This window comes from Glossina fuscipes, unplaced genomic scaffold (genome assembly GCF_014805625.2).
Source record: "Glossina fuscipes isolate IAEA_lab_2018 unplaced genomic scaffold, Yale_Gfus_2 138, whole genome shotgun sequence".
Taxonomy (NCBI): Eukaryota; Metazoa; Arthropoda; class Insecta; order Diptera; family Glossinidae; genus Glossina; species Glossina fuscipes.
This window is the reverse complement of record NW_023998481.1, coordinates 9,699-33,847: the sequence shown is the minus strand read 5'-3', so window position 1 is coordinate 33,847 and position 24,149 is coordinate 9,699. Positions and strand designations below refer to the sequence as shown.

General features: G+C 32.0%; 1 protein-coding gene across 8 annotated transcripts in view; it reads right to left on the bottom strand.

Annotated features, from left to right (window-relative positions):
• LOC119641033 overlaps positions 1–24,149 on the bottom strand; it is a 58,324-nt gene that overhangs the window by 26,105 nt on the left and 8,070 nt on the right. For 6 of the 8 annotated variants that reach the window (XR_005247778.1, XR_005247782.1, XR_005247781.1 and 3 more), the window contains exon 2: positions 2,240–2,923. Coding sequence is in view for 2 of the 8 variants with exons in the window: in XM_038039449.1 (XP_037895377.1) it covers positions 2,240–2,536 (297 nt within the window). In the remaining 6 variants the exon portion in view is untranslated. Of the gene's footprint in view, positions 1–2,239; positions 2,924–13,324; positions 13,619–24,149 lie in introns of those variants that run through there. The other 2 variants (XR_005247780.1, XR_005247779.1) reach the window with 2 other exon arrangements.

Here is a 24,149-nt window from a genome sequence, read left to right as displayed (position 1 = left end):
CCGTGAAGTCGATTTCACACCAAAACCAAGATTAGAAAGTAATGATAATAACACGAAATTGAAATTGTTTTTCAATTAATAAAAAAAAAAAAAAATGTTTCATTTTTTCTTAAGCTTTTTTTGTTAGTTTTTTCTTCACATGTTCGCAAAATAACTGATCGCATACGGATTTAATCTTTTTCCTTTTTAGAATTGTCAAGAAATGTTTAAAAAGTTGTTTTAATATATGTTTTCGATAACTCGTTACAACAGTTTCTTGATGAAGATTGAATACCTTTAACATTAAGTGTACACAGATATAAACGCATAATTATTAAGTATTAAAAAGCAATTAAGTGTAAAAATATAAAAATCAACCGGTGAAGACAATTTATAGCAAATCTGCAAAAATATAAATTCTTTTTTTTTTTCTTTTTTTTTTTTTCATAACTCAGAATGCAGTCAGGTGGCGTAAAAAGTAATAATCAATACCAGCTTTGTTACTTTATTTATAAAGCACAGAAAGACACAGTAGCTGCATAAGTTGTGTGTCTTCTTGATTACCGTAGTATATCAAAAGCTTATTGATTATGTTCGTCTGATAGTGCTGCCGTCTATCCTGGAATGCTAAGAGTGGAAATTTACCAGTCATATAGGTAAGATGAATAGGTTCAGATATGTCTGCTTATAATTGTTGAGAGCTTAGGAGACCGTTCAAAGTCCAAAATTCTTTTAGTATTCTTTAGTAGTCATTTTTTAATGCTTCAGCCAACAATATGTTGAATTTGGACAAAGTAAATCGCAAGACTATTTAAAGAGTACAAAAATGACAGCAAATGGATCTAGTAAATCTGTTAACAAATTGAAAGACAACTAATTGTCGTACAATTTCGTAAAAATGGAATAGAAAATGGCCCTCTAAGATATTTATCGGTTTCATTGTTCTTTAAACTTGTTTCATGTTCTCAAACGAAACGTTAATTAGCTCCAATAGAAACTGGCTTTGAATTCATAAACTCTTCTGGTATTTTTTTTTTTTTTTGTACTCATCACCGAAGGATGAGAGTCATATTCAGTTTGTCAAAACGTTTGCAACGTCCAGAAGGAAGCTTCAGAGACCCCACAAAGTATATACATTCTTGATCAGCATCAAATTCTAAATCGATTTAAACATATCCGTTCGTCCATCCGTCCGTCTGCCTAATGTCTGCCGTGAACATTCTTCTGGCCGCAAATATTAAGCTATCAACTTCAAAGTTGTCAGAAACAATTTCAAGCTCTTGCGTGCAGGTTGGTATTGAAAACGGGCCAAAACATTCGAACGACGCATCCAAAGCACCACAAGAAAAACTTTGTTTTTCAAAGCGAAATAAAAAATTTGACTTTTGCTCACCATTACCCATAAACTATAGCAGACAAATGTACGAAAATTTGACACTGTACAAAATTGGCAAAAAATTGACCACGCCTGCCCAATGTTGCAGTGTATCAAAATTTAATTTATTTTTCAATAAAGAAGTTTCAAAACCCCATAAAGTATATAAATTTTTGGCCAGTTTGAAATTTGGATTGCACCTATAAACGTGTGTGTGCCGTATCTGTGATAAAGTGTGTTTAGTTTTTTTGCTTTCTTTGTCTTTTTTAGGATAGCAATGATGGGTATAAAAGATTCGGTTACGATCGAATATAATTTTCTTATTTGTTTTTATTCAATTATTTTAATCTCGACAAACTGCACAAGAATGTTCTGTTCTTTTTTTTTTTTTTTTTTGCTTTAGAAACAATACTCGATAAACTATTGATTTATTGTTGTGATAGAGTTTCGTTGACAATTTCTATACGCAATGACTAAGCAGAGGGATTGCTTATGGAAATTTCGCTTAACAATTTATAGAAGTTGCGATTTTTTATTTTCAAAAATAAATTGTGCCGTAAAATCAAAAGACTCTCTGAGGATAGATTCAATTTAAAAGCCAACGACAAGCTGGGTAAAACTAATCAAAAGGAAAACTGATCCAAACTCCAATAAGCTATTAATTAAGTTTTACTCAAGTGCCTTTTATTAATCCCAGTTTGTTGTTTTAGTTTTATGCTCTGTGTGGACAATATATTGTGTTCTTCTTTTCTCCTTTTTTTTTTTTAATTTTATTTAATGTTAACATACAGCAATCAATTATGGTTAGCCATATAAGCTTTATACGTCAAATAAGATATTAGGTTTTTTTTTTATTTTTTATTTGTAATCTTTTATTCTACTTACTTTGCCATAACTATTTAAGGGACCATTTATCCAGCGATCAGCTTCTAAACGGCCTGAATGCAATGCACCTGTATCCGGATCTATGCGTTGCCATTCACGCACCTCACGTTGAAATGGTAGATGTGAACCAGGTACAACAGCTTTACTACCAGTAGCTTCACTGTTATAATGATGACTATAATGCTCTTGTTGTTGTAGCTGTTGTCGTTTTGGTATAGCAACCAACAAACCTAGTTCTTGTTGCTGCTGATGTTGATGATTTTGATTGTGATTACTTGCGTTAGCCATTATTTCCATGTTTAGTTAAATGTTTTACAAGTGCTACGATTGTGAGAAAAAAATATTAAAAGAAAAGAAAAAAAAAAAAAAAAACAAGCAACGACAACGATTTCCACCAGGTTTCCTCCTTTCTAGTATGTTTCGTTGTTATTATTATTATGCGAATGTGGACAAGTTTCCAGTAATTACTCTTTGCTTTCTCAGTTGCCGTTGCAAGACGTTTCTTCCATTTAATGCTTTGCCTTGTTTTAAATGAAAATTAATGTTTCCCCGTTAAATTTATGATTTGAAATTATCATTATTTCCTTTTAATATTCGTTTCTGTTCAGCTACCGTGTTTCCCTAGCATTCTATATGTTATATCGCCGCGGGATAATTTTTTACGAACCAATTTAGGTTGACAAGCTGGAATGAAAGAAGGAAACACTTTAATTATTATCATAATTAAACTAATTTACATCAGTTAAGTTAATTAAATCGAATAAAATCAAAAAAAAAAAACAAACAAAGATACAATGCCATTATAATGTGCTAAGAATAGGTCAACTTCTTTTGTTAAAAAAAAAATAACAAAACTCCTGAAATGACCTCTAAGGTCTGTTTCTTCAGCCGTTAAAGCATTTCTTCACGTCTTTGCGCTTTTCTGTCAATGATTTTCAATAAGTAGTTGGTTTACGGGAGCTAATAACTTAGTACAATCCCGAAATTATTTTCGATTCTACGCACTCTTTCCGCTCTTCAGAGAGTAGTTGGCGAACTTAACATTTACTTATTTATTCAATGATCAATTATATAGGAGATCTTCCCTTCGATTCTACGCGCTCCGTTCGCTATTCAGAAGATTGTCCGCAACCTTACAAATTATTTATTTATTTATTACTTTTTCTTTTTTAATATGATCAGTCACTCGCGAGATGTGCCATAAACGTGTGATACGGTGACGGTGTGGAATACCGGATAGTGGATGTGTAGGTAAAGATTACGCTTTTATCGAGTGAGCAGTCACTATAGCTACGACCAAAGAAAACTCTACCGCGCTTGATATTTGAATCGGCCAGCGCTGACGTGGTAGTCATCACGCTTACCTGCTTCGCTACTCATGCATAAGATGACAGTTACGCATACCCACAACAATGGGGGAACAAAAGTTGAAAGAGCGCCGTGACGGGTCAACTTGAGGACATATTAGTAATCGAAAACCTATAAATGAGGTCTGTAGCCGCAACTATTGGCCTGGTATGCTCGCAGACATCGCTAGATACGCCAGCAACCGCGTCAGTTTTCAACAATACAAACAATCTAACCTAAGTGCCCTTATTTCGTTTATTTATTTTTTGTACAAAGTAAGAATTTAAAGGCTATCGCATGACTTGGATCATATGTTCGCCTGTATTGAAAACCCTAAAGAGCAGTTGGGATTTGAACCTGCGGCCATTAAGTTGTTAGACGCGATCCTTAGCCTACTTGGCTACTCATGCGGCGTATTTTATATTTTTTTTCTTTTTCGCTTTTTAAAACAGAAAATGCGCTGCACACATTTCACCAGAGCTTACACTTTGTTTTCTTTTCAACTGGCCACAGATATTTAGGTTGGTTTTTAAGTCAACCAAGCATAGTTACACATGCGTTGCGGTGATCGATTTGAAGCTTTCCCTGCCGAAAGACTAATCAAACTGATATATGCAATAACTTATATAATGCTTTTTATTATCTGGTCATGTAGTTAAAGTGTTATCGTAATCTCTCAGAATTAGTTTAACGTAATTTTTTAATATTTAAATTACGTGGATTAGGGTAGGATTCTCGCTTATACCTTCCGTCATACGAACACAAATTAAAATTACTCCATATATCAATTCTTGCAAGAGGTCGTAGGATGTTATCTGTTTTATTTGTGGTCAAATTAATAAAGAAATCTCCCTTTGTTCTCTGACTTTCCTTGAATACGTTTCCTTCACTTTGTCTTCTCGTTTCGTGGAGCACTTTGTGCCAGTGAAACTACCCCAATGTTGCATCAAATACCTCTTTTATAATCTGTTTTGGGTTCTAGTATTAGTAGTTGTTTGACTCGTCTATTCATTCTCTTAATTATATCAGGGAATATTATTTTATCTATCGGTTTTCTTGTATACAAAGTGTTGTCATTTAGCAATATAATATATCTCTGGATATATATGAATGTGTCTCAAGTACTTACTAGATTCAGGAATGTAAATTTAATTAATAATATAATTACTTTATCTAATTAATGGATAAAAGGGAGATAAAGATAAACAAACAGATAAATTATAAGAATTAAATTGTGTTCGTAGGTCATAATTTAAATATCGCACTATCATAAAGTCGTTTAGATTAACTATGCTGGAGTCCGTCTTCTACTGTTATTGTTGTCGCTAATGGAGATGTTATCAACATTTCTTCTTAGTCTTAAGAAATAACTTGAGTAACTTGAAACTTACAGTTGAATTTAGTTGAAGCTTGTAATGTGTTGTGTGTGTGTGTGAAGGTGAACTGCAAACATTGAAATAAATAAATGGGTAAACAAATCACATGCGGTCATCTAATGGCAAATTAAATATGACCTAAACTCATCCACTTATAATTTGTGAACACCAACGTGCACACGCGACAAGCATATATATGTCTTCGTTTTTAAACAGTTATCGTCTTATTAAAACACTTTCTTCATTTGCAAGCGAACACCTGAGCGTGGATAACTAACAGCAGGTCACATTAGCGACCAATTGCTTCTTGATCCCAAATGGCGGACAATTATTTCAGTACTAAATTTTTTCGAGGCCAAACACATTGCGCTCAAACAAAACGAGAGAGAGTGGAAGAAAGGTGTAATTACTTACAATTTCACAAGTGAAGCTGACATAGATGCACCTTTAGCCACCCACGATCTTTTAAGTTTGACTTTTTTTATAAGAAAAAACTTGACACCTGTTTTCATTTAAATAACAAATTAAATATTTTATTAAATCTAATTAAATCGCGCGACCATTACTTGTTGCATAAATGAATTTATACAACTTTAAGCTATTAAAAAAAAAAAAAAAATGATATTAATGATCAATTTCCCGTCCGCGGGACATTTTGAGAAAAAAAAGCAAACGCTAATAAATTCTATAGTTTATTTTATTCGTTATAAACAATTAATTTTCTTATCTCTTTTAAATTAAATCTCATATAAATTAATGTAAATCGTATTGCGATTGTATTCAAAATAGATGAGAATATCATAAAGCATTCATATCATAAATTGAATAATTTAATTAGGAGGTCAAGATCAACTATTAATTATAATAAATATTAAAATTAAGATCAAAATACTTTGTTCTAACAATCACAAATAGAATATTCAATGTTGCAAATTTTCGATTAAAATAATGCGCTTTAAGCTTGTCAGCTTCTGAACCGTTTAATGGTGAAAATATAAACAAAGGATGACTTTGGTAAATATTTACATATTTCAAATTTAATTATTTTCTTTAGTATCTTAACTTCAATCAATTGCTTAGGGACGGATAAGAAATGAGAATATATCCATTAAATTTTAATTTTCTATTCTAAGCTTTAACGTGATAAAGACCGCATGGTGCACAAACTTCTACATATCTCGTTACACGTAATTAACTGCGATGTCAGTCTGTTACAAATTACTTGAAAAATTGTAATATTTCCATATTTTTCAAGCAAATGCATTACGAAAGTGTAGTGAAAGAGATCTTTCTTCATGCTGAAGGTGTTATAAATTTTTATACGCAAGCAACAATTTTTTATCTTAAGTCTTTTACCATTCATAATAAATCAGTAATGAAAAGCAAACAAGAACATTATAGTCAACCAAGCCGAAAGGTCTTCTTTTATTTTTTTAAGCAAATATCACATGTCATATGTTGTCGTTATATAATAAGCTACCGTTCTTTAGAAAGCTTATTTGAGATGAGATTCAAGAAATAGACTTACATGATCCAATTTTTTAGTCACGTTACTATTACTATATATAATTTTCGCCACTAATATAAAGGCTTGCTTTTCGGGTAGACTCCTTATGCCGAAATACTGACCGTCAGAGGCTTTTTTCGAGAAATGAACCGATAACCTACGTTGGTAGGTTGGTAGCGCCCAATTCTTACTTTCATTAGTATTCATTCTTAAAAATGTCTCGAAAACTTACGACCTGTAAGTTGAGCAGAATTGGAAAATTATTCTGAGTCAACCAATGTAGCAAAAGATGGGTCTGCCATAAATCCACAGAAAATTAATGTACTCTGCCCTACAGACATTGCAGGGTATAATGAAACTAACTCCTTTCCTAAATCCAACGAGAAGCATTGTTGAAAAATTTCATCATTGAATTTCATTTTTTTTCTTAAATAGCAAGTTTTTGTCTTAAGTCTTTTACAATAATAAATCGCAAATGAGAGAAGTAGAATATTAAGCAAGTTTGTGTCTTAAGTCTACCTCGACATACTTCACCGTTGAGTTTCACTCAAGTTTTTTTGAAATACAATGTTTAATTCGTATATTTTGGTTTCTTTTTTCTCTTTTTTTTCAAATTTTTTATTAGTTTTCTTTTCAATTTTCAAAAGGATATTTCTTATATGGACAATAAAAAGAAGATAAAATAAACATAGTAGAAAAGAGAATTATCCATGAAAACATAGATGTTTTCAAAATGATAAGAGCTGACACTTTGTTGCCATAAATAACCGCATAAACGTGTACCCTGGAGTATACAATTTCACATAAGCAATTTAAACAGCAACTACAACCACAATAAAAATTAAACAAGCGAACTGCATGTCTAGCGCAGATGTGAATGTTTTGTAAATGGATGAAAAGAAAACAGAAAAAGAACACACAACTTTTAACAAACACAACGCAACACTATCTAAGGCTAACAAGATGCAATGTCTTTGTTTTCTTTCGATTCCTTAACAATTGAAAAAACTATGGCTATGTTTTTTCGTGTAAAAAAGTCTGTTTAAATGGTATTTTGGTTTTTTTGTTTGTTTGTCTTACTTTTTTAACATTTTACACAAGTTACACAATGCAAAGAATATAAAAGTGTTTTGTTTTTATTTTCCTTTTTCGTTTTGTGCCAGAGACCAAGAACCCTCTGGTGGTATGGTTTAAACTAAAGAAGAAGAAGCAATTGTTTTGGTTACAATTCTAGCGCTACTACTATTAGGCAAAGAATGCCTTTATATAAATATATATGTAGGCATTGTATGTGTGTGGATGGTAGATTAGGCATAACTTTTAGTTAAAAGAAATGCAAGTCAGAAGGCTTTACTTGCTTTCAAACGAATCTTGGGTACCCATCTTCCAAGATGAATGCCTGGATCGCAAAGTCTTTTTTCTGTTTACTTTAACTTCGATGGATTTAAATTATTTTTGTGCTCAGAATCACAAGGATTTTTTGTGATACTTAGAAAACTTTTTACAAACGCCTTCCGATTATAATAAGTTCGCTATCAGATTCCGCCATAAATCGATTCCGAATATTTCTTTCGTCCCGACAATACACATGTATATGTAAGTGTATACATACTTTACAGAGCCTCTGATGATAATTCTCATATAAAGCAAACAATTTTATAAAATTAAAGTATTCCCCTCCTTCGATAGTAGCTATAATAAATTTATCGATGGTTAAAAGATTACGTATACCTGCGCAGTTTTTTTACAAGAAAAGAAGAAGCGTTCCTTTTAAAGAGTCTTTTGTATTATTATCCGAAAAAGAAAACAAAAATTAAACAAAGAAAATATAAAAAAAATCCAAGATAAGTTAACAAAGGTTTCATGTAAAAGCATAGTAAACTTCGTCCGCACCATAAACTTGAGCAAAAACTAAAAAGAAAAAAATAAACGAAAAGAAAATGTATGTTTCCTTAGATAGAATTCGATTGTTAAGCTAAGTGCAGTATCTTGTTAAGCGTTAAATAAATGTTAAGAAAAAGAAACCTCAAAAACAACTTAAATGTGTTTTATAGCCCAACAAGGGGGAATAGAATATATCAGCGATTTATCTTGTGTGGTATTGTTTGTGGTAAAATTTTCTTCTTTTTTTTTTTGTTTTCTTTTTAACTGAATATCTAATGATGCAATTATTGCATAGAATACCGTGAAAATTTTGAAACAGCGAAGGCTGCAGTGAAAGAATAAGTTAGGATATCAGAATAAGAATTACTTTTGGTGCAAGTGAAGCCGGGGATATTATGTATAATATTATATAATATTCAATTTAAACGCCCTTTAACGAGAAAAGTTAAACGTGAATCATTTGCACATAACGCATTATACGGGGTCATACGAGCGCATTGTACGGACATTCTCAATACAATGCGTTCTCCTATAATGAGAAACTAATCTACCATATTATAGGGGGAGTACTATGAGTGCTTATTCGTTCCAAAAGTTATCTCGAGCGGTTTATTAACGTGTCCAAAAGTGACAACTGAAGTCTTGTCACAACGCTGGCAATGATTCATTTTTGAGGCGATATGCAAAACATCGATAGTTCTGGTACTAAGTCGGTTCTGTTTCGCAAAACCAATATCGATATTTTAATTACTTATTGAAAGTGAAAATAAAATGCGAAAATAATCCGAAATATTTTTCTTCGTTGGAGTTTTCGAAAAATCGTGTCTAGTGAACTTCTTTACATTAATGAAAATATTCAACTTATGAATGGTTGTATTGGAACTAGGATATATATTCACGATTCATAGTCTTACTGATTAACCACAGTTGTTCAGTCCTCCCATATGTTCGCACTAAATGTAAATGCCGACAAATATAGACATTTTTTCTTCTAGGCATTGTTTGCTTATATTATAGTTTTAATTAATTTACATCAAGAATATAGGGATTAAAAAGTGGGTTGAGGTTTACCAACAAATACGATCTACTCTATGACATTCTAACTTAAGATTAAAGCAAGAGAAAACCATTAACTAAAGATTTTATATACAAATGAATATAAATGTCAGGATAAATTAGAAAGAAAAAGAAAAGAAAAAGCACGCCTTTCACTTCTAGCCCAGAAACGCACACAGTGGCGATATGCTATGCTATGTAACACTAAATCGACGCAAACAAGCAGGTGCTTGGCAAACTTTTATAAAAAGGCTATTATTTGAATATTTGAACGGTTCGTAATATAGCTTTATTAATTAAACAATTTAGTTTACTTATGACATCAGCAATGCGCGAGTATTAACCAGAAGAGATTTTGTTACACGTATAGAAAGAATGTAGTTTTGCACGTTATTTTCATACCCACCATCGAAGGATGAAGGGCAAAAGGAAGCTTCAAACATCTCGCATAAATATCAAATTCCTAATGATTTTAATCATGTCCGTCTGTCTGCCTGTGTAATTTCTGTGGCAAACATTCTTTTGACTGCAACCACCGAAAGTTTCTATATGCAGGTTGCCGTTGAAAATGGGTCAGGTCAAACAAAGGATACGCTCACAGGCAAATTACAACAATAAATATTTTTGCATAGTCTATTCTACTTCAAACGTGGTGGATATAAAAGTTTCGCCCATAGTCGAAATAATTTTTTTGCTTTTGTTATTATTGCTACATTTAGTCATCACTTTATAGTTAAGTCTTTTCTTTAGATAGTTGCTGTTATTACCGTTGCTCAGTCTAACGTTACTTTTTTCTAATTTAAGACACATTTTAATTTATTTTCTTTAATCAATGAATATCCTATCATTGCATGCATACGGTAATATTAGCTAATAAGGCACTTTTCGTAGCTGAGCATAATTAAATAAATAAAGTCAATGAAGTAAGTGAAGATTTGACTCATCATATCTAAAAGATTCCAATGACAGATTTCACATCTTAATACATTCTGATACTGGCAGATGTAACATAAAGAAAGTAAGGCAAGGTTGTTAAATTGTTAAGACTGTTTGAAGCAACGATAACTGAAGGATGTGAAGTTTATTAGGCTTTTGCTCGTACATTTCTTGTTCTTTGACTTGAGGTGAAAGCAATAAACAATGGGGTCAGACTTCTTTCTCGTCGAATTCTTACACAAAGTTTTGCATTAATTTCAACCATTAAGTTTGAATCAAATAATGCTTGTTTAACGAAAATTTGTACCAATTTTGCTAAATAACGGTATAAGTTATAACGCCTCGCAGAAATTATAAAAGAGCATCGAGTTATCTGATCATAGCGAGCACATTGCTTTTATTTCTTTTTAATTAAAACGAATTTAACGAAATTTTTAAATTAATTCATCTGCTTTTAATTTTTTCATTCAATCTATATACTTAATATGAGACTAACAGCATTTTCTTAATAAAATCATTTTACTTAATTTGGGGAAATTTTTAATTAACAATCATTTATTTGAACTGATTCGAAGTCGCCTAAAAAACACTGGCACACTTTTGCCAGTCATGAGATACCGTTATAAAAAAAGCTAAGTTTATTAAACGAACAAGTTTTTAATATATGCATATATACATATATATATATATATGTATATATATAGATATATATATATATACAAAGAGACCAGCATCATCTTGAAAATGGAATAAATTAAAATGTATGAAAAAATAAAGCAAAAAAAAAAAAAAAGAATCCATTTTGCTAAAAATTGTTGAAGAAAATAAAGCAAAATTTAAACTTTTAACAATTTCTTAGAGCTTAGAAATCAACCTAACCACGCATTAATATCTTCTTAAATAGATAATTGATTTTTGCTCTATTTAACGTACTTTCATTTCGAATAAAGTTTTTCTTTTTTTTTTTTTTCTTCTCTGTTATTTTTGAATCATGTTTGCTGCTTTTCGTTTCGAGAACAGTTGTTTAAAAGAAATAACAGCAATAAAGTTGTAAATGTTTGCGGAACGTGTCGGTGAATTTTTATGTATCGTTCAATCATTACTGTTGTCTTATGGACGTTGTGTGTGGGTTTAAATATATTATATATTTTCTTCTTTGTTTTTTTTTTTTCTTTTTTTCTTTTTTTCTTTAAATAAATCTGCAGAGGACGTGAAAGTATTTTAAATTAGCAGCTTATTGTTATCATTTGAAGCAGTTGTTAACAACGAAACGGTAGACATGCGGTCTAAATATTGAAATTTATTTAGAGCAAAGTGCTTGTTTTACAACCGAATACACAAGAAAAACAAACTCAAAAAAAAAAAAACATGTAATTCTAAAACGAACGACTTAAAATATAACGGTTTTTTCTTTAGGTAATGAAGATATGTAAAGAAATTTAAAACAAGTGCATGCTGATAAAGAGAACAAACGAATACAAAATGATAAATGAAATCAAAAAATCATAATGGATAAGAAGAAAAGATTTATAGCCGACCTAGAAGAGGACGTCATCACTTATTTCTTTTTATTACTTATAATTATAAATAGTTATAAATATATAGTTACATTACTTTTGAATATATAGTTAATAAAGTACATTTCTAAGTTAAAGAGGTTATATTATATGTTTCCTGGAACAACAGGGAATACTGAAAATATTAAGTAAACCTAGCACTAGGCATGAAAGTATGGCGTCTTTGTGTAAATTTTGTAGCGTATGTCGAAAGAGAAACATTTAATAAATATCCGCAAAGGTCACAAAGCTGTTACTTAACCTTAGTCTGTGTCCACTTTCGGTAGTGATTCAAAGCCGTTTGCAGTTGTAGTAAAAAGCTTTATTTGTACAACATGAATATTCCCTAACGAAAAATGCTTTGCTGTATGCAAAAAGCGCCCTGAATATAGAATTTCGCAGACTATTTTTGGCTTTACTTATGACATTCTCCTTCTTTTTGGCAAATTGGCGACAAGTTTATCAGGTTGTGGGAATAAAAAAGACGATAGTTTAAAACCACAATTGGTCGAACGAGCACTGAAAATATAAGCGCAGTCCGCATAGGCTCTTAGTAGATATTTTTTTAAATATGAGCACAAGCTTTTTATTTAACGTAATCTTTGGTTTTTCTTTAATTACAAACAATGTCTCTCAGACTTCCTTTCCGTGATTACGCATACACACATAATAAAGTACTATTATAGAAACGCTACTAACATCGATAAACGCTAGTGTAGAGAAACCTTTTTTGTTACATACTCCAAGCATAGCATAAATAAGGAGTAACGCCACGATAGCAGCCTAAAAAGAAAGGATTTTTAGCAGTTGTTTTTGGATGAAAGTATCGAAAATATATACATAGTTCAATTTGCTCTTGTTCCAATTCCATTTCGTTTACATTGAACCTGTTGAAAACGTCCTTTTTTTAACAACACATAATGCGTTCTACCCTTTACTCTTTATACCTTAACGTAAGTAAATATTCTTAGACACTGTCAAAATAAACTTGGATAAGTCAACACATCCGCTTTTTTCGATATATATGAAATTTCTGCTAACAGGCTGGAAAGTTGATAAAATAATCGTGTTTGGTCGCTCTCGTCAGGCTTCTCAAGAGATTCTCAGCGTACCTAAAGGCCCTGAGAGAGTCTAGCCCCATATTGAAGCGTCTCTAAATCTTGAAAGAGCTTAGCAAGAACAATGACATGTACCTGGTATAGATACTTGGAAATTCGGGCAATGAAAGCTACAAAGCGGCTAATTCTTCAGCTAACAGCGTAGGCCAGGTCTGGCAATTTTGTGTACCAAAAAGCCATATTAACAGATTGGTATCGCAATGGGCAAACTTGAAAAATTGAATTGTTACTGGAAGCCAAGGACAAGAATATAATTAGATAATCTGCCGCACATAAGCTACTGGACCTAAAAAAGAGCAACTTACGTTTACTCACCGGCTTCTCCTCCGATTACAATTCCCTCACGTGCCACCTGCACCACTTCATGCAGTTTCTGCGGAGGGAGGAGTGTCAGATGCTATCATATTTTATGCGAAGCGATCTGTGTAGTCATAAATCATGTGTTTGGCGCACTCCAAAGTGTGTATGGTATAGCTGGAGGGGCATGAGCGATCACATTAGATCTTCCGACTAGTGGTGGAGGTTGCCCGTACAACAATACGATACGATCTTTACCCTCAATCATGCATTATTGTTTTCAGGTTCATGCGGAGAATGCTGTCTTGATAGCGAGAATTTTAAATAAATAAACTTTCTAGGGCAAGGTCAAAAACCCTTGGAATGATCTCAGACATAACTAAATCAGATCATGTTAATTGAAGACATCTGAGCTTTATAATGACGACGATGTACATTTTTTTACTTTATAAACAATCAATTTACTCTATGTTAGTTAGGAAAGTATAGACAAACACATAAGGTGTCTTACACAAAACACCATAAATTTATAAACGGTTGAAAGTTTTACACTTAAACGCTCAGGTAAAGCATTCTCTACCGGAAAGAATGTCAAATGTTAGGCGTGCAATTTTAAAAATTGTGATTATTGACAATTTGTAGTCCAACTTACACTTAAAATTGGGAGCAGCAAAAAAAAAAAATGTTATGAGTTGGTTTTAATGTGTGCGTGTGTTCTAAATAAAGTTGTGAAATTGTAATTGTAATTTCAGCATCCAGACAGACCGACTTGTATTAGTCCGCTTCAAAACAATGTCTTAATCCATTACGCATATCTATACAATGCAAACGTTTTGCAAACTTAACACACCCTCTACGTTAGGTATAATAAATAATGGGAAGTGAAATGAATATGAAAAAAGAAAACAATGAATAAGTAAAACGAAAGTGTCAATATTTTATTATTTAATTATTTACTGTTTATTCATATTTCTCTTGTGAACACAAACAATACTGAATGACTCAGTAAATTGTGGTTTATACAAAGAAAAATGAAAAGAAAAGGGAGACAGATTATACACGTATTTTTCTTATACTTCGTCTCAGTCAATTATGAATTCATGTACTTTAAACTCATTTAAATAAACTTCCGTACTCTTTTCTCCCAGCCACTCAATTATGCATTTTTTCATAATATTCAAAACTATTTCAACGAACCACAAATACATACAAAAGAAAACATGTCGTAAAAGCTGTAATAACAGTAACCTTCAGCGGCTTGTGTATTCAACTTTAAAAAGAATGAACTCAGCAAGTTTTCTGCTTAAGTCTTTCCTAAATAATTTTTTGTTGCAAAGTTAACCATTTTTCGAAATCATAAAAGGTAGCCATTAAACAAATAATAGGCTCGTTTAACAGCTAAAAAAATAAAGAAAATTATGTAGAAACGATAAAAAAAATATTTCGAGTATACAACGTAATTGTGTTATTGTCAAAGTTGCTAATGTTAAAGAAGTGTTAACTAGTTTTATATCAAATTTACTTATATCAAATTTACTTATGAGCAATAAAAAATCAAAGGAATTAAAAGAAAATACAAATTTTGCACTTGAGTCACTAAAAGCCGCGAATAATATGTTATAAAGCATTAACAAATGAAGATTAGCTAAGACACAAAATGCTTATGACATCAGTAACGACTAGCAGAGAGCCAAGGTCCGCTATTACTACCACTTTCTTACACCATCTTAAAATTATATAAAGCAACTTTTACAGAAAAGGTATTATATGGGACCTTCCGTTCTTAGGCCAAAATACGTCAGCGTACCAAATTTCATTAAAATATCTTAACAATTGCGGCCTGTGGGTCACAAGAAGAATATAGGGACGGATTGACAACCAAGATTAGATCAAATCAGTTTCTGGTTTTGTGTTGATCGGTAAAAACAAAAGGTGGTTCTATCTTCCGTCCTTCTGCCTATTACATATATCCACACGAACGCAGCACAACCTTGCATCACAAGTTATAATACGTATGGCATAATCATTAGCAAATATTACTGACATAATTATTCGTATTTTGTAAATATGAATGCGTTTAGCAAACGCGGGAAAATGAAAGATTCAAATAAAAGAAAATCAGCATTTGTTTATTTATATTAAAGTATTTATTTCACGCAGCATTAATGGATGGAAGCAGAAACTAGGCTATGGTTATTGTATGCACTACCTTAAGTTGAACGATTTTCTTTAGAAGCGAAGGAGTAAGATTTAATGACATAACATAAAACTTAACGTGTATTAGCGCTGCCGAAACCGTAAGCAATCATCTATCTCACTTTATATTAGTTGATTCTGGTTTTTTAATCTCGTCTTCCATACCCAGTAACATGTAAGTATTTACTGAACTTCGGCGGTTATACTAGTTGGCTTTGCATTCAGAAGATCAAGAGTTCCTAATAATAATGGAATCCAAGAACTTTTTACCAACAGCTAATACAAGAACTTATTGTTGCCATTAAATCAGGAAGCAAACGAAATTTCTGACCCTGAATTTATTACGTGCAAAGTATTGTCCTGCCCGCCATGGGTATCATTAGAAAAAAATTCGAAAACGAAGCAGAACTTCACTTAAGAAAATCTAAGAACTAAAACCGAATAGGAAACTGTGTGAAGAAGTTTTTGTGGGTATCGTTTTTGTCGATCTTTCTCTTATCTTATAATTTGCGCTACCGTATCTTATAAGTAATTGACAAAGCATCATTTCTTGTTACTGCGAAAAACTGGTATAACAAGTTAAATTGTGATCAGTTTTCGCTCACCAGCGAAATTCGTGAAAGTCGCCTAAAATCAGTTATTGTGCGAGAAAGTATTAATGTTGTGCAAAACCTGATAGGGCAAGCTCGGCATATGCCGTATCGCGAAAATCAGATAGCTTTACGCATTAGTTCCATGAAAGTATACGAAATATTGTTTGATCAATTAATCGTGCAAAATATTTTTTCGCGTTGCATCTCACACAACTTGGCCAATATTTCAGAAAGATGCTCGCATCGATTGGCATATATGACTCTTTCGGAAATGCAATAGTTTCAAAAGACGTATATAAAATCGTAACAGATGACGAATTATAGATCTATGCCCTTGAGTCGGTAAGTAGCAGTCGAGAATTGTTTCACGATAAACCAGAGCCAACAAAAGTGGTTTGCTCTCGAAGCACTTTGAAATAAATGGCCGTCTGTCTTCTCAGGAAAACTGATTATGCCGCAAGAGCGTCTAACGATCAATTTCGGACGGTGCCTTACCATTTGTTTACCGGAAGTATTTAGGCGAATAAGAAAAAAACACAAACATAGCTCATCGGAACGTTCCTCATCATGGAAATGCAAGCTAGTAAACATCTGCTTTAACAGCTGAGTATTTCAATGCTTAAAAAATTGAATTAGTCGTTTATCCACCATTACCCCACCTTCATTTGATGATCAATGATTTCTCTTTCTAACCGAGAATCATCAAGAATAAATTCCATTGCCAGAAGAAGAACTTGATGTATGCAAACATCACGTGTTGGCGATTTGTCGAGAAAAAAATGCTATGAAAAAAGGTTTCGAACGTAGGCAAAGGTGTGAAAGTCATAAAAACCGATGTTTTGAAAAACAATAAATGACAAGTTGTTTTTTTTTTCATTATTAAGAAAGAAATATGAATAGTGCTGCACGTATGTATCGAAAGATATAGATGAACATATGAAACAGTTGCCGGCGTTTTCAGAGGTTGTTTAGTTTCTTTTGCATTTTGGGCGTGCCTGTGAACGCATCGTATGCATTTTTTAGCCTCGTTTTCCTAATCGAGCAAGGAATGCTTTTACCAAATTTCAGGTTCCTATTTCCATTTTTGAGTTAGTAAAAATTCACAGAATATATCCGCCAAATTGACAGAGTGTTCGTAGATATATATATACACCATTGCGCTTGCATGAAAATAGCTAAAATAGGCGTGCCAGAGAACAAAAGAACGAACATATATATTTACTGCATTATATCGTTAAAAGCCAATGCATAACATCTCTTATGCTGAATTTTTAAACTCAAAAAACCTGTCTAGTTGGCGGTTGTCGTAAGACTATTGTTAAAAGAATTTCCTCATTTCAATCCAGCTAGTAATACATATAAAAATTCTCGATCCAAGTCAAATGCAATTTTTCCTTCTTTTTATTTATATTTTTTATTTTTATTTTTTCTTTTGTATTAATTCATTGTTAGACAGTATAGATATGTTAATTAAGTTGACAGTTTAGTTTATTTGAAATGTTAAACATTGGTGTCGTACACTATGCATATTTAACCGTCATCATAAAACAAACTGTCTGTCTTCTTGTTTATTTGTCTTTGAAACGAAAGCCTCTAATTTCGTTTTCATTATACAAATTGCGTTCTGTTAAACTAAAGAAAAATGACTCAGGTAAATGCAAGAAGAGGGGAATATTTTTACGATTCTAACTAAAACTACAAAAAAAAAAGTTGATTTCAATGAAAAACACTAAACTAAACTATCTATGTATGATGAAAGCATTTGAATACACAGTTAATATTATAACTTTGTAAGTTAATACTTTAGAATGTGGTTAGTCTTCGTTTATTAGGTGGTGGGTGCTTAACTTACATTAGTGCATTAGAAAGTTAATTTAAAACTGGTTTTCGATCACAATTTTACGCATCCAGTTTTTGTTTTATTTATTTTCTTTTTTATATTATTAACGCGGTGGTAATAGTTTAGCCAGATGAGGTGTCGAGTTTTTATTGCCCTATTACGAATGAGATTGCATTATTATTAGATTCAATTTAAATTAAATTTATAATTTATAATAATTTACAATTACTCTCTTATATATATATTATTATATATTCCCTCTGCTTATAATTCTATTATGATATGTCTTGGTTAACAATCCAAACGGAACTGGCTTCTTTATACTCAGAACCAGAGTATTATTATTTTGTTTGCATTTCAAATACTAGCAAACTAAGTAGTAGACAAAGCGTACGTGAAAAAAAGTACACGTTGAGTAAAGTCAGATACTGGTTTTACTTTACTAGACCTGTGCCTATGGTCGCATGCTTATTGATAAAGTTTTTTGTAAATTTGCAAATGAAAATAAGACACTGAGCTGCAATTTTACTGATTAGGCATTTATCTTAGATAACAGGTGCTCAAGATTCGTTCGCAGCGTTGTAAACAGTTTTCTTCATTATTTTCCTATAACTTGACTAAGCAATTTAATAACAAAAGACTTTGGAGTAACTAACCTTTTTTCACGTTTCTCATTTATGAAATATAACGTATAGGAGACTCGTCATAACTTTTGCAACATCTAAATATGAACACCTATCTGCGAACTTAAGTAGATTTAGGTTTATCTGTTCGTCTGTTCGCACTTTCCACTTTAAAAGCATCCTGTACATCGATTAATTTAATTAAACTTTTAAAAATTATAGAACATAGTTGTTAGTGGCGTCATTCGGCTGACCGTTTAGATGAGTGTTTAATAAAGATTTTCAATTTACATCTACCCGAGCTATATATATATTTACTTAACCAAACGATTTTCCTACCTAATGTCTCTCCATCTGCGTTTTCACCGTCTTTTGTTGGAACTCTGTCGAAACTATGGGAAACGTGAAACTTCGTTTGAGGTTCGCAGTCGAAGATACACCTTTGCAAGAACAGATGATTCGATTACAAGTTTCCTTTAAAGAAATTGCAAAAATTGCAAAAATCTTGTAAAAACAGTATGTCAATCCTGGTAATTATTCACGACCCTTATCTCAAAAAACTCAAACATGCATAGTACGGTCATCTAAAAAGTTACTTTAAAAGGAATCCTGATAGTGTAGTGGACATCCAAACGTCGACCTAAAGTGTCGCAAAATATTGCTCCCATATATTTACATATATATGTATGTATATACATTGCTTGCTACTTTTTCTATAAGTTTTTGTTAATAATAACAATGCAAACAAAAGAAAAAAAGAAATAGTTTGCAAAAAAAAAAAAAAGAAAAAAAATAAACTCTAGCCGGTTACTAAAGGCAAGACATAGCAAATTGGTTTCCTTTTTTTATGAGATTATGCTATTGCCGTCTGTTGTGTTGGCATCAGTTGTTAGCTGGCAGTTTATGGCATCTTTTTTAAACACTTTCACTTTTTTCCTAACCATAACATCTTACTCCATGAGTCAAAGCCTCACTAACTCAGTTATACGTTTAAGTCTTAAATTAAAAATAAGTAAAAAAATTTCGGCTACTCTTGTTTTTTGCCCTCGAAGCGTGAAGCCCACGGCAAGTGTTTACTAATAAAATTATATGTTTAAAAGCAAGAGAGCTGCGAGATTGACTGAAGAAAACTACAGAAAATTGATTTGTTAAAAAGTTTTGCATGTTGTTTTTACATAATTAGTACTCGAGAGAAATTTAAAAGAAAATTTAATAAAAAAAAAAAAATTCCTTTGATTTTAAAACCTTATTATTGTGAGCCCCTTAATCTTAAACACAAAGAATAGCTATATAAATTCGCATGACAATACTCAATCGACAAGTCTTGCCTATTCAGTGTTCGTAAATGAGATAATTGTTCCCAGCCAGCTGCCATACGCTGCCCTCTGTTTTATTTCTATACTTTATTCACACTTAGCGTTAATAGGCATCACTGAAGTAAATTGACGAATTACCTAATCAAGAAAAGAGACATAGAAATATAAAAACAATTTATCTGTTAGTAGTGTTACTCTAGCAACACTGCAAGCTTCCATCCTGGCCCCAAATAGGACAATGCAAAAAGATGTAAGGCACAGTTAATTGATAATTAATTAACTGTGGTTACCAGGTACGAGGACAATTTAGGCTGCAACAATCTGGGGCGTCATAAAGTAAAGGCGTCTCATGCCGCTGGCGTTTAACAAATTCAATGGAGAGAGATGAACTATAACGTGTACAATGATTACTAAAAATTATTTGGGAAATCCAGCGGGAAGGACTATTAACCAAAGTATATCAAAACAATACTCAAGTTCACCGAGTTAAGTTTTTTTGGTGGGCTTGAAAAAGACAAGCCAATAAATGCATGTGTGCATGAACTGAATGAAGAGAAGTTTTGTGAAACATTTGAAGTCGAGTGGTAACTCGAACAAGTTCCAAAGCCTACGCCATTCCAAACTTCAGTGGTACGAAGCAAAATTAAGAAATATCAAGAAAAACACTTACGTAAAAGCGCATCGCAAACCAAACTTTAGGAATATTAAGAAATAAACATATATGGAAAGAAATTTTTAGCTCTGTATACTTTGGAAATGGAACTTGTCAAGAGACGAATAAAGATTACAAATCTAACTATACTGAGCTCAAACTTTCCAAGTGAATAACATCACCTAGCGATGGGTAAATTTCATATAAGGCTGAGCAATCCCATATCCAAATAATAATAAAATAAGAGTAATGTCTTAATGCATAAAAGGCCATAATATATGGAATCGTTTCGAGATCTAAATTTCTTTCTAAAACTTATACTCAGCACTCATGCACTCATTCAACACTTTGTTGTACTCTATAAATCCGATATATGTGAATTGAGGGAAATATTCTGAGATCACGAAATTACTTAAGATTTCTCAACATATGCATGCCATTGCTGAAAAAAACCTACCCTTTGCAATAATTTTTCAATCGAAATAGATATTCAAATTACAAATCAAATTTATAGGAAGTGTGAAAACCATAGCGGTTTGTGTTTTTACGCAATCCGATCAAATCTCTACGTCAAGTTTAATGGTTTTTTTTTCTACTTTAGAATTTTTTTTTTTCACGGTTTTTCTATTTCCCATATAAATTGCATGATAAGTGTCACATGATTTAGATGTAAGCTTAGCTTCCCTGCCCCGATCATGTTAATGTTAATTAAGTACAATTATGAAATTGTAGAGTAAAACTTAAGACTTATAACCCAGCTCAACGTTGCAGTAACAATACCCAGTAATTTACTACTAAAATACTCGTATGAATGACTAAGTATTCATCTAAATGAATGCATTGTTGTATACAAACCACAGTGATCTTGATAACGGCATTTGGTTTTCTTTTCAGTTAAAAATAAAATACAATTTTTTATCATATACACAGTGAACAGTAAACTAATTTTATACTATTTTAAAGTAAAACAAAGACAACAGAAACTTTTGTTACACATGAGAAAATTCTGTAATGGAAAAGAAGCGAAAAAAAAAAGAAAAATCAAAGTTAAAAGGCCTTTAGAAAAATAAGAAATAAGCAAAAGAAGAAAAATAAGAGCAAAAAATTATTATATAACAAGCACGAAAAGCATATTCCACTCTGGGGTGAGTCTTCTATCGTCATCTTCACTTAATACCAATACGCAATACGACTCAACATTTTAACGCCTTCTACAAGCAGGTATGAACGTTTAGTCTACCAACAGATGATGTCTATCTTCAAAACCTATTTACCGATTCGCACTTTTACAACGGTGAACGTTCCTATTGCAGACGACGCACGGATTGTTAGCCAGAAATAGCGAATCCACTTAAAATTTTACACTCATCAGAAATGCATATAGGGTTTTCCATTTCATGGTCCAATTTTGGCAACCCTCTTTTACTAACCTCTGTTACTACTATCATCCAGGCCATCATATGTTTGGTGTAATGTTTGCCATTCTATAATACGAATTGCTTAACAAACACAGAGCGCGTTAAAACAGTAAAAACTTACTACAAAAATATTGATTCTGTATAAGTGCATTTCGTGCGCTACGAGCAAATTATGGTCGATATAATCGTTCATCTGACCGCGTTGTAGGCAGAACTGATAAGAAATTTGAAGGAACTGGACCTATAACAAATTTTTTGATGTCCAGGTCCTATCATATCGTATACTCGACCGAGAATATTGTTAGTGGAAGTGTCGAAGAAGATCCAAGTCTATTCACTACACGTCACGCACCGCATATAGACCTACCTTATGGCACATTATGGTGTATTCTGCATGTGGATTTGCATTTCCATTCCTACAAGATATGCTGACTGGGTGCTCGAACAACAGTGCTTCGAATTTTCTTCAGTGATGGGGTTAATTTTTCGCTTGATGGATATGTCAACGAGCAAAGAGAACAGCGAAAATCCACAAGTAACTGATATACTGTAGTATATGATATATGGTATACTATAGTATATTTGGTATACTACAGTAAATTTGGTGTATTACAGTATATACGGCATACTATAGTATATGTGGCATATTCCAGTACATATGATATACTATGGTATATATGGTATATATGATATACTATAGTGTGTACGGTATACTATAGTGTGTATGATATGCTACAGTATCGTATTTACGATAGTATAGATCAATGACTTATGTACATATTTTTTAATATATTATTCATTTTTTTTCTTTTTAATATAAATTTCAATTTTAATCATAATTTTCCACCGACTTGAAGAGCGATGACTTTTTATTAATGTATTTAGGTTTACGTTTATTAATTTTTTTTGTTTTAATCCTTGTTTTTAACTTTTTTCAGTTGAGCTTCACAGAAAGAGTGGTTTAGTTTTTACTTTCACCATTTCGTGCGTTTCTTTGTTTTATTTTTTCTAAAGATACCATATATTTAATTGGAATTAAATTTTTTATATCCAGCTTACTTCGTCGTTGCAGTGTGTTGTTGCATTTGTCAGTTTTCTCGTTACACTTGATTGACAATTGTAAAAATGTAACTAGACAATTAATGTCAAATCATTTTCTTTTTACTTTTTTTATAAATAAGTTTTAATTTTTCTTCTTTTTGTCAGTTTATCATTGCACTTATGAGTGCACTTGCAACAAAGACATTATTGCTACAAATAGTTATTAGAGTATTTTTTTTAAGAAAATTTGAATAGCCTACGCCATTTGTAGTATAAGGGTATATTAAGTTCCCGCGAATGCACGCAACACCCAGAGGGACTTGAGATAGATTCATCTTTCATTATACCGAAGCATTTTCTCTACAGGTTCTCCTTTCTTGGGTTCAACCTACAGGTCGCAGTTTTTGATGAAACTCTTAGACCGACGTGTTTTGGTCCAAAAATTAGCGTCATTTACATTCCCATATAACACCTTGTTTTGAAAAGTCGTTATATGAACAATTGTTATTGTTAGACAAAGTGGCCATTTACTGGTGGGCTGTGGCCCAGTTCTTTGGCTTGTTACATATAAAATATATATTTTTTTTAAAGTAATGTTAATTTTTGCAACCACGAATAATAACAGTAATAGTAATAATAAGGTAAGTGTAATAAGAATAGCATTATAATAGCAATAATCGTAGTAATAATAATAACAATATTTTTTCTTTTCTCCTCCTTTTATTTCCATTGTAAATTCATTGTAAATTCGATTTCATCTTTTCCAACGCAGCGTAGTAGGCTTGTTTGCATGAAGGTACATAACAACTCTTCGCTGCTTACTTACTCTTACATTAATTGTTTTTGGTAGGGCCATCCAAAGTGTGTTCCGCCCGCAATTGTCACAGAGCAGTTTGACTTCAAAAGTACTGCAAATTTGTCCCCTTACTATAATATTATTTCATCTTCTCCATATCCATTCACCATAGCGCCAGAAAAGATGCCTTCTTTTTAAAAAGAATAATAATGAAATAGTAGTGGTAATAGTGATAGTAACAGTGACAACGAGAGTAATAGAAAAAGTGATAGTAATAGTATCACTAATAGCAATAGTAGTGTTGGTAGTATTAATAATAATATTATTAGTAGTAATAATAATAATATAATAATAATAT